Source organism: Crocodylus porosus, unplaced genomic scaffold, assembly GCF_001723895.1.
Source record: "Crocodylus porosus isolate Cpor-Errol unplaced genomic scaffold, CroPor_comp1, whole genome shotgun sequence".
NCBI classification, from domain to species: Eukaryota; Metazoa; Chordata; order Crocodylia; family Crocodylidae; genus Crocodylus; species Crocodylus porosus.
The window spans coordinates 2,247,828-2,259,460 of NW_017728913.1; the positions used below are offsets into that span (position 1 = coordinate 2,247,828).

The 11,633-nt window shown below is 41.2% G+C and overlaps 1 protein-coding gene across 1 annotated transcript; it reads left to right on the forward strand.

The window, feature by feature from the left end:
* Positions 1 to 916: 916 nt before the first annotated feature.
* On the forward strand, positions 917 to 10,324 carry NOCT (nocturnin). Its single transcript, XM_019534361.1, has 3 exons — positions 917 to 1,088; positions 6,933 to 7,202; positions 8,771 to 10,324. Exons 1-3 carry the CDS (start codon positions 932 to 934, stop codon positions 9,604 to 9,606), a joined length of 1,263 nt encoding a protein of 420 aa, XP_019389906.1. The 5' UTR covers positions 917 to 931; the 3' UTR covers positions 9,607 to 10,324.
* The last annotated feature ends 1,309 nt before the right edge of the window (positions 10,325 to 11,633 follow it).

Consider the following 11,633-nt stretch of genomic DNA (forward strand, 5'->3'; position numbering starts at 1 on the left):
GCAGTGTTTCTTAGTGTTTCAGTGTCTCAAGAACAGGTGAAAACTTGCCAAGACTGCACAGTACTGACTAGCTTTCAGCTGCTGCTGCTGCTTCTGGGAGAGGACTGCTGTTTCTGAATACAGGTGTCTTGTTTTCAAGCAGCCTGAGGATTTAGCAGATTTTTTCCTATTCTAACATAAAAGCAGCAGAGGCATAAACAGGAGAACTATAATCCTGCTTCTAACTTCAGTTCCTGCTGCAAAATATTCTTACTGCTTACTGCCTAAAGCATTGGGCATTATCCAACCTATGTATAAGTCTGAAATACTGAATTTAAATATGCTAGGAAAGTGAGATTACCTCTGTGCACCTGACAAGTAATGCTGTTTCTAGGGGCCAAAGACAGTGCAGGCTTATGCAGCATACAGTGCATTTTTTTGTATTTTTAGACTTGTTCATTTGTTACCCTAGACAAAAACAGTCTTTGTCATGTATTCTAAACCAATTCCATTTGTTAGTGCTGTGGTTCAAACTAGCAAGCAGTTGGCATATAAATAGTGTTTAAAAAACAGCTGGAGGTTTCAACCAGAACACAGAAAAAAACCTTTTAAACTCCAAAAGGATGAAAAAACTTTTCAGTCCCAAAACGTCTCTGAGTTGTGAATAAATACATTGAGCTTATAATGACATTGTATTGATAATCATTGCTAGTGGAATACGGAGTACTTTTGATAGTCTTTGAACATCAGCCAAATGCTCAGGCAGCTTGCTTGCCTTTTTGATACCAAATATGTCCAGATAACCCACATATTGATAAGCATGCATAACAAATCCCATCTAAGATCTCCTTGTAGATTTTAACACATTGCTCATCGTAGCAGCCAAACAAAGTGATCTAGAAAGGATTCCCCTTTAAACCAATTTCCCTAAAATATTCCAGGCCTTGATTGTATGTTTGAAATAGTTCTGCAAGTGCCCATTAGATGTCACTACTTGGCCAGCTTGTGCCGTAAAGAACATTCGTGTGACGTTGAAGCTTACGTTTCTGTGCACTTCACCATTAGACTGTTCACTGTATTCACTCTGGTGCGTTCTTGCAGCTTATCAGGTGTGTATGCATGATAACTATGATTGTTTGCCACTTTGGGACATTGTGGGGATGTTACTAAACCTACGCTTAGCTTAAATGGCTCCACTCTTGGTGAAACTATTTAGAAGCTTCTCTGTGTATGTGGTATGTAAATGTTAGCTAGTCATTTAACAAATGTAAGATGGCCTCTCTCTCATTTTATCAGAAATGAAAATTAATAGCTAAAGTAATTCTTTAAACTGAATGTTTTTAATTTTACCAGTTGTGGGCCTAAGGGCCCTAAATAAGAACGAATTAAGTGCGAAACTGGCTATTCTAGTTACACTACTAACAAATTTATTTAAAAAAAATACGTGTATTTGTCATAATTGGAGAGCAAAATAAGGGTGGGGGGAAGCCCATTCTTTCAAGAGAATCACTTTGGACCCCACTTTCCACGGATTAGAAATGTATATCATTTTCCTTGAATGATAAAAGTACTACTACTTGTTTCCTATTGTGCCCTATAGTCAAGGAGAAGAGTGAAATACTTTGTCTTAAGGTATTTGTTTCACTTATGCAGTACTTCATTATGCAGGGAATAGGACTAAATGAGATCAAAAGTAGAGGAAAGGCATAAATAGGGGAGAAAATAAACTATTTAAAAAATATCCAGATAGTATGAACACACTTAAATAACCAAGGCTTGATTTGAAAGTCACATCAAAATGTCAATAAATAAATAATATCCCCTAATCCAGCAAGAACTTACTGCCTTCCACTAGACCTACTGCAGCACAAAAAATAGTACTGATCAAATCAGTGACAGTTATTCTGGAAACCATGCTGAGGCACCAGTAGGAAATGGTAAACATACCATTTGCTCTTCTAAATGAAAAATAGAAAGTCTTTTTATTGAGGAGTAACACAGGAAACTGAATGTGGTGTTTTTGTTCTGAAAACTCATCCAGATAAGGGAAGGGAATTTTCTTGTTGGTCTCTTTTTCCATATCTAATAAGCTCAAATAAAATATGTGGGTATCCTTAAACCTCTCTCACTGCCAGCCTTACACACTGAACCCAAGCTTTGTAAGTCAACCTTTGATCCTTGCCATGCTTCACATGTTGTTTAGTTCTCTGGGGGGAAAAAATACTATATTCTTGCAGTGTCCTTGTCTCTTTTTAACAGGCTTGCATGGGTACACCTATTAAAATCTTAGCTGCTTTCTATTCCATCAGCCTTAGCTGGTTGAGCTTTCCCAAACTGTGAGCACAAAGTTAACAGGTCAGCATGTCTGACTGGTGATTACAGTTGTGGGTGAGCAGGCGTGACTGATTTACGCAACAGGTTTGCTGCTTATGCAATAAAATGTCATTTCATACGTAGTTACTGCCTAGAACAAAGGCATCATTTACTTTCCATCCCTGTTCTAGTTCTTGCTGCTAACAAAGTAATCCCTCTGGAAAACCTGATAGGAGCATAGTTAGGGAGGGCTTCTGTCAAACAAGCCCCAACCTGATCTTTTTCTGACAAATTGGAAAGAGATTGAATAAATACCTCTAGCCAGATAAGTTGCTTGGGATGTTCTGCAGGGCCCCCGAAGGGAGCCTAGGGAACTGTGGACTGGATCACATCAAAACGTGCATTGGGCTTTAAATGACCACAGTGTTATTTCCAGGTTGGCAAGCTGAATGTTTTCAAGTTGACCTTATGATAAAAGGAAGAGAGAAAGCTGAGGGTGACAATCACATGCATAACTTTGCTTAGATAGACACCAGGCACCGGGAGATGCCCAGTATAATTGGGCATCCTTTGTGGTGTTCATGGACACTTGAAAATATAGTTGTGTGAACCAGAAGAGATGGCAGCTCCCTGCCCAACCACCCCAGCCTGCTGTCACCTGAGTTTAGTGAGAGCTGCTTTCTCTACTACAGCTGCAGGCTCCTCTGGTCTTGAACAGGGCACAGCCAGACCCAGAGAGGACTTCTGGGGCCACTCAGAGAAAAGGGGGCACGAAGGGCAGAGTTGTAGGGTTTCATTGGAGATGAGCAGAAAAGAAGTACAGGGGAACACAGATTGTTGTGTAGGATGCAGGTGAAACGGCTGCCTGCAAGAACAAGGGGTTGCTAAGGATGGGGGAGCACTGTTGAATAGGGTGAATCACGGGCTGGAGGGTGGCTGGGGAGCAGTTTGGAGAGGCTTTGTTAAATTAAAGGTTGGAGTTGCAAAGGCAGATGAGCAGGATGAAGTGGGGGAAAAAAAAACCTTGGAGAAAAAAATCCAAGGAAGAGATCTTCCTCCTAAGGCAAGATGGAAGAGGAGGAAGAGATTGGGTCGGTGGGAACATCTGACTCAACACTTGTGAAAATCTGGCCCCTTAGGAGCAGCTTTGAGTCTAAGCTTAGACACTAAGTGATGAGCAGGATTGCTTATTTACTCAGGCTGGTCTCTACGCAGGAAGACCACAGATAGAAAGCATCCAAATAGTTGCACAATGAATGCCATCTCAGTTAAATGATGTACAGATGAGGTAAATGAGCACTGACTGAACTTTGCTTTCTGTCCTTATTCCCTAGAAATCAATTCAGTGGATTTCTACCATGACCCGTCATTTAACGCAGGGAGGGGAGGGAGGAATGTTGTACTCTGCTGATTGTTGATCAGATTTTCTTTCCCCTTTCCTCCCTCTGTCAAAATTAGTCCCTTTGATATTTTGGAGACATTGTAGCTGTATAACCTGCAGAGATCAGCCATTCTTAGTAGCAAGCAAATAAGTAGGAACAGGATTTAGTTACTTTAGTTGGGTCACTTCAGAGAGGCAGCATGGTGGAGAGGCTAGAGCACTGGCCATCACATTGGGATGAATGAATTCTAGTTCTGATTCTGCTACTGATGGCCAGCGTGACCTTGACTGGAAAAGTTGTTTCATGTCCTGCTTTGCATCTGTCCTGTTTGCTTAGAAAATCAGGGACTGTTTTGCTTCCTGGCATAACAGATCCCAATTATGGTTGGGATTCCTTTGTTTCTGTCCCAGTAGCAGCTAATCTCACCTGCTTGAGTTCTGAAAACAGAAATGAAAACTTTCACTCTGAGGCTGTGGAGCCTCAGGGGAGAGGGAAGATACTGAGCAGAAAATAATGAGGCCTTTTGAGGCATTTACAATTCCTGTCTCATATCAGACTTCCCTGCAGATGGCAGTGGTGGATTGGTACTTCGTGTAGAGGAGGGAGGAGTTTTTGTTTTATGGACTCAGTACGTTTAGTTCCAGCATGAAATATTTTTGAAAAGAATCTTAGTGCATGAGCTGTATTCTTCAAAGCTGCTTGTAGAGGTTTAGCATTAAAATGTATGAATACAATACTATTTTTGGTGGCTTCCAAATTGCATCAGGTCTAGGAACAAAGGTACAGACTCCAAACGTACCCATATATTGCTTAGAAAACTTTGGCCTTCTACACTCCACCACCATCATGGCTGCAGAGTTAAAATTAAAGGGCACAATAGCAACAGATAAATGAGACGTATCTTTTTCATTACAAACTAAGAACATACATAGGTGGCAAGGAAGTGCCACTTTTAATTCTAGAAAAGCTAGTGTCAGTAGTCTCTATCTAGAAAATACATATGTAGGATATATGAATCCTGCAGACTTAGGAAAAGGATTATTTAAGATTAATCTCTTCTCAGAAGATGTGAGGAGTTATGAGTTCTCATTTTTGCAGTACTGCTTGAATCTAACTGCAGAGAGAGATTGTGCAACTTACAGAAGTTACTGGCTAAACTCACCTTTGAAGCTTTCACTCAGTTGTCAGAGCTTTCAGAAAGTTCACATCTCTTCTTTAAGTGGGACTTGATGGAAAGCAAAACACCGGAGACCTGGGCAATTGGAAGAAATTCCATACGGAATATCTGTAGTTTAAATAGGAACTCCTGGAATGCATCAGGGTTGGTGATTTTTCAGCCAGAAAAATGTGCTGGATAGATTTTTGTGTAATTTGAAATCTGAAACAATCCTTTCCCTGGCACACTTTTTATTTCTAATACAGGGAGAGACTTTTGCATGACACGTTACAATGAAAAGGTGATAGTGTGGTGATTAGAGGTAATCAGAAAGCTTTTTGAAAATGTATCTTAGTTTTATTCTGAGGAAATTTTCTTCTGGAAGGGTTTTGAAGTCTAAGGCTTTGTGGCCATATAAAGCATCTCTCTTACTACAGCTTACTGGGTAGGATTTTGGATGCCCTGATTTGTACTAGAATTAGAATTAATTAGACTGGGGAAGAACAAGACTATTCTGATTCAGGGCTTGAACCCAGGTCTCCCCATCCCAGGTCAGTGTCCTAGTTACTGAACTGTAGTGTTAGGTACTTTCACTGTCATCATGTCTACGAAATCTATGACTTTTTAGGGCTGGAAGGGACCTCGGAAGATCATCAAGTGCAGCCCCCTGCCCTAGGGGCAGGAAGTCAGCTAGGGTCAAAGGATTCCAGCAAGATATGCTTCCAAACGTTTCTTAAAAGAGTCCAGAGTAGGTGCTTGTGCCAGCTGTGGAGAGAGTCTATTCCAGGCCTTGGGAGCCCAGACAGTAAAGAAGTTTTTCCTTATGTCCAACCTAAAACAGTCTTGAAGGAGTTTGTAACCATTGGACCTTGTCATCCTTTGGGCTACTCTGAGAACTCTGAACACCCAGATCACCCCCAGCTGAAAAGCTGTGGTTTGGATCTTCAGCAGACATTTTGCCAAAACTTCGTTTTTTGCAAAAAATGTTTTGAGTCTGTTTCAATTTGGAACAGAAAGAAATGTTGATACTTTAAAAATTACCTAGAAATGTTGATGCCTAAAGATGTCCATAGTGAACATCTATGAATATCTTCCACCTCCAGGTGAAATCTTTGTTTTAAATCACTTCTAACCTAACCAGTGAGTATTCCCCCTGCCACCCCTTCTGAACACTGTAGGGCCAGTTTCTGCAGGATTCAATTCCAGTGATCATATTTTACAAACCATGGCAGTCCTTGGCTTTCACAAATCTTGTTACATCTTGTATAGCTAATAGTTCTTCCTGTAAATTCTGATAATTTCATCTATTGTCTCTCTTATCCATTTGAGGTGAAGTCACAATGGGAAGCATATCTCTGATCTGAATTGCTCAGTTGCATGTTCACATGCACCTTTCCTGCAGTTGGTGCAAGGCAGTCAATCTGAATTATTTGGAATGTGGCACCCATAAGATGTGAATAAAACACCTGGCTTTGAACAAAGAAGATGGATACGGAAGTTGAACAGGACTATATTAATAGGTTTTTCAGCGAAATTGCTAAAAAGAAAATGTTAGGATAGAAGCTTTTGGAAGAACAGCACTAAAATGGGAGAAACCTTGAAGGCTGCCTATGTCTACTAGCCTTCTGATTTCAAACCAAGAGTAAATAGCCTGGAAATGAGCAGACCAGTTACCAAAATACCTCTCACTGCCAACACCCAACTAGGTGACAAACTGATGTAAAAGACCTAGAAAACGTTTAAAAGGCAAAGGTGTTCTTCTTCACTAATGCACTTAATTTGTAACTTAAGTACAGTCGTATTAATTTCAACTAATTTTTTTGAAAAGACAAATCTTCCTCCTCCCTGCCTTTTTAATATCTTATTTCTTCGAAGTACAATGTAACTTTGAGAAACAGTCCTTACTGACTTGCACTTCTTTTTTGCAGCCTTTTAAAACGTTCCTACACATGAGGATTAAATTCCAGGAATATTGGTATTACTACCCAAAGAATCAATAGTCTACCCTGTCTTTGTGAGGAATTTTCAATCCTGGATGTGAAAGGGGGATGCAGGGGAAGTTGATCAGACTTGATGCTGAACTTTGACTCCTTCCTTTCCAGTACATTCCATGGGAAACAGTACAAGCAGGCTGTATAGCGCTTTTGCTAAGACACTAAGCAGCAGCGCAGTCTCCCACCATCGGGAATATTTGGAGCAGTCTGATGCGGAACAGCTGGATCCCATAGATCCTAAGGAGCTGCTTGAAGAATGCCAGGTGATTCTTCAGAAGCGCCCTCCCCGTCTCCAGAGAGACTTTGTGGACCTGAGGACAGATTCCATCAGCAGCCATCACTCCATTAGGGTCATGCAGTGGAACATTCTTGCACAAGGTACGAATCCCCAGTGAACCTCAGGTTTGAGGCAGCCTCTTAAAACCATAAGCGGTTGAAAGCAAATTCTGTGTACGTGGATTTAGCAGCTGTAGTGTTTCCACACAGTTGTAAAGGGGATTGGGAGGAGCACGGTAGCAAAAATCACATAACACACACTCTCTTCCTCATTCCTGTAGTTGTAACCCTTAAAGGTACTGCTCTGTTTCCCCATCCTTCTGAGTTCGAGGCACTTCCATTTAACTCCCAGGATCACTTCCAGAGCAGCTGGCAAAAAAGAATGGTTGAGGGGTGGCCTGTTTTTTGGAAGGTTCCTAGTGAAGATACAGACTACAGTTCTGTAGCAGTTGATAAAATGTTTGTTAGATTTGCTTCACTGTTTGTGAAAGTCTTGTCATTTGTCTTATTCCTATTTAAAAAGCCAAATTTTAAATGCTTGGAATTATTGTAAGAATTAGTGGCATTTGTCTGAGCCTTTGCAGGTAATGGGGAAGGGACATGGCTAGTGGCGTACCAATAAGGGGGGCATGCCTCCAAGGGTACTCTGCCCCCCCCAGAGGCACTTTCAGTTTTGCTGCTGGCATTTCTTGGGTTCAGCAGTTGGCTGCCAGGAGACCACCCCTTCCCCTGCACTCAGTGATCAGTCGCAGGGGGCAGGGCACAAATGAATTGGCCCCCGGGCGCTGGAGACCCACAGTATGCCACTGCACATGATGCTCGCTCGCTCGCTCTCTTTTTTTTTTTTTTTTTTTTTTAAATCTTACTGAGACTTTCAAATGTTGCCACACTAGATTCTGTGCTTTAGCACTTGCCAACTGATGAGGCAATTCAATAGCATGGGAGAGGCTGACAAAAAAAAAATCATGTGAGAATTTGGTAGTCACATGCATTACGCTGGCAAATCTGTTGAAAGTGATGATGACTTGGAGATGCCCAGTTCTACTTGATACTTTCTAGTTTAGACATGCCACACTTCTGACAATCAGGGCCCGTACAAGTTTCTTGGGCTGGGCATCCAAAATTGCAAGTCACTCAAAAACAAACCAACCAAAAAAGCACCAACCCAGGCCACCATGTATGTAGCATGAATGCATATTTCTCATGGGCAAAGCAAAGATGGTTGCAAAGCCAGCGGGTTGATGCCCATCATAATTACTGGTACTGGAACAAAATGGGCAGCACTTAATCCTTTTCTTGATTTCAGGGAGAATGGGATTTACAAGTAGGATGGAAGGAATTTGTATTTCTAGCCAGTGTGGCTAAGAGGGGTACCATGAACATTTTGGAACAGAATGCAGACAGATATCCCTGGTGTAGAAATGTGATACTACAGCTCTTACTTATGAGCATCCTAGAAAGTTAATGAATTCTTGGTATCATGCACAGTCAACAAGCCTTACAAACCGCATGCGTTCAGCTTCAATCCACCAACATCCGTTGGTGATTTGAATAAAACTTTGAATAGAAATTTGAGTACTTCACGGAAGCCTTATGTCTCCACAGGTGTGAGGGAAAGGAGAAGTTGGTTTACTTAAGCAATTAATATTCACGACCTCTTTTCATTACAGCTCTTGGGGAGGGCAAGGACAACTTCATCCAGTGTCCCATGGAAGCTCTCAATTGGGAAGAGAGGAAATGTCTCATTCTGGAGGAAATCCTTGCCTACAAACCAGATATCTTGTGCCTGCAGGAAGTGGACCACTACTTTGACACTTTCCAGCCACTCCTCAGCCGATTGGGGTACCAGTCTACTTTCTTCCCAAAACCCTGGTCCCCATGCTTAGATGTTGAACATAACAATGGCCCAGATGGCTGCGCCTTGTTTTTCCTGAAAGACCGTTTTGAACTAATCAACAGTGTTAATATTCGGCTAACTGCAATGAAGCTAAAAACCAACCAAGTGGCCATAGCTCAAACGCTAAAATGTAACGAAACTGAGAAGCTGTTCTGTATTGCTGTCACTCACTTGAAAGCTCGAACTGGTTGGGAGAGATTTCGATCTGCACAAGGCTGTGATCTTCTTCAGAACCTCAAAAATATTACCCAAGGAGCAGAGATCCCTTTAATCATCTGTGGAGATTTCAATGCTGAGCCCACTGAGGAAGTGTACAAGGAGTTCTCCAACTCCAGCCTCAATCTGAACAGCGCTTACAAACTCCTCAGTGCCGATGGGCAGTCCGAACCGCCTTACACTACATGGAAGATCCGGCCCTCTGGAGAGTGCAGGCACACACTGGATTATATCTGGTATTCCCAGCATGCCTTGAATGTGAACTCAGCCCTTAGCTTGTTGACTGAAGAACAAATTGGACCCAACAGGCTGCCATCATTCAATTACCCTTCAGACCACCTGTCTTTGGTGTGTGACTTCAGCTTTAATCAAGAGCCTGACAGGCTTTTATAATTGGCTTGAACTCAATACCGCATTGCAGTGTCTTAACTCACCATTTTATTAAAATTGTTTATGCATTTAGAAATTATTTAAGGACTGAGAAATATTGATGATTTACTGTATCTTTCAAGTGTGTACTTGGAAGTTAACTTTTGCCATTAAGACCTTTTTTTTTTATAATTTAAAGCCTCCAAGGGAGGAAAAAGGAGTTGACTGCCAGTTTTTTAGTTGTGGAGATCTTGTTTCTACTGTCTTCTGAGTTGAATAATTGGAGGGGAAAACTGAGCTCATCTTCTTTTCAGTACATTTTAGGTCTGAGGATTTATTGATCCTGTAATGAATGTGCAGGTCTCTAGTACTTTAAGAATTTAGATTGTGTGTGTGAGTGTACATAAAACCACTTGCCTGGATAGTACGCTGTTTATTTAATGTTAAGCTTGCGTGTGTACCAAATGTATAGTCATGCCTTTCCAGTGAGAGATTTTGTTTTTTTAACTTTTCATATTGCAATGTAAAGCCTAAGTGTTGGAAACTTACTACATTTCAGATAGCCCTATAATATTTCTTAAATCTTTTAGATGAAGAAATGATTTTTTTAAAGAATGGGAACCATGTCCCCAAAGCCAGGGTTATGACATGTCCTGTTTCAGTAAGAGTAGCTCAAGTATAGAGGTAACTAGTGTAGTGGTCTTTTAATTTTTCCACACATGGGCTACTGGTGCATCCCGAGAGAGAGCGTGGTCTCCCACGGCTAATCACCAAGCACAGAACCACCAGCAGCAAAACCAGAAATGCAATTCTGCCAGCAATTCCGGTTTTGTGGCTGGTGCTTCCCGGGGGTCTACATGCGCCCTCTACACATCACCAGTGTTTCCAGATAAACTCTGTGTCAGTCCTCACATGGCCTGTGGGGTACATATAGAGTAACTGGCATTTTGTACCTCCTTCCCTTTGGAGGACACCTTTTTCAAGGAGTACTTTGTGTGTCAGCTTTAAGTTTTACACTTCTGACCTGTTTAAAATTACAGTTATTTATTTTAAAAGCTTTACTATTTATAAAAGTCTGATTTATCTGTGTTAAAAGGATTCTCTTGATGTAGCATTGTCTAGAAAATTGATGCTGGGATTTTCTTTAAAGAAAAAAAAAAAAAAAAGACACTTAATTTATTGAGGGGTTAGTGGACCTGCACTTGACTTGATGTCCAAGGACAACAAGACTTGTTAGAAGCCTTACATCCCCATTTTTTGGGGAAAGAGGAACTCTAGTAAGGTACTTAACTTACGGGTGGGCAAATATTAGTATAAACTCTTGTCAGCCTTGCAAATTGTACAGCACTCTTTTCCACTAAGTAGACCTCATACTTGTGAGATTATGACTACTATATTGAGCAGAAAGAGGGAAGCTGGGAATGGCAGTAAGAGCAGGGAATCCCGTTGAGTTGACTTTCAGAAAGAATACATATGCACAGAGGGCAAAAATACCAAGCGCAAGCAGTATTTTATTTAAAGTTATTAATCCATTATGAATTGTAAATGTTCCAGCTACATTCATAAATTGTCTCTTTTTTTAATAAAAGAAGAATACAATGTGGTATCGTACTGATCTGTTGGAGCTTGTAAACTGCTGTCAAGAAACTAACAGCATAAATGATGCCCTATGGCTAAAACTACCAGCATACTAGAAAATTCCTTGGTGGGGATGAAACAGAAAGGCAGTCACATTTCTCAAACAAAACTCGAGAGAAGTATCTGAATGTCCTGGTTTTCTCCTTCCCTGGTTATACCCCAAAATGCCATCTTAATTTTACAATAGTTTATGGCTGGATTATTGTAGGAACCTTAACAGATATGCTTACATCTCACATTATAGCTCCACAGGCTCTCTACCTTTTCCATTGCCCCAACCACAAAGTACCATGGGGCGCATCCACATGTGCTGGCACATATCGCGCCAAGTTTATTACTTCTGGGTGTTGCATTTATATATGCCCCTGGGACCACAGCACGTTGAGCCCAGTCAGAACAGCCCCGGCTGCCAG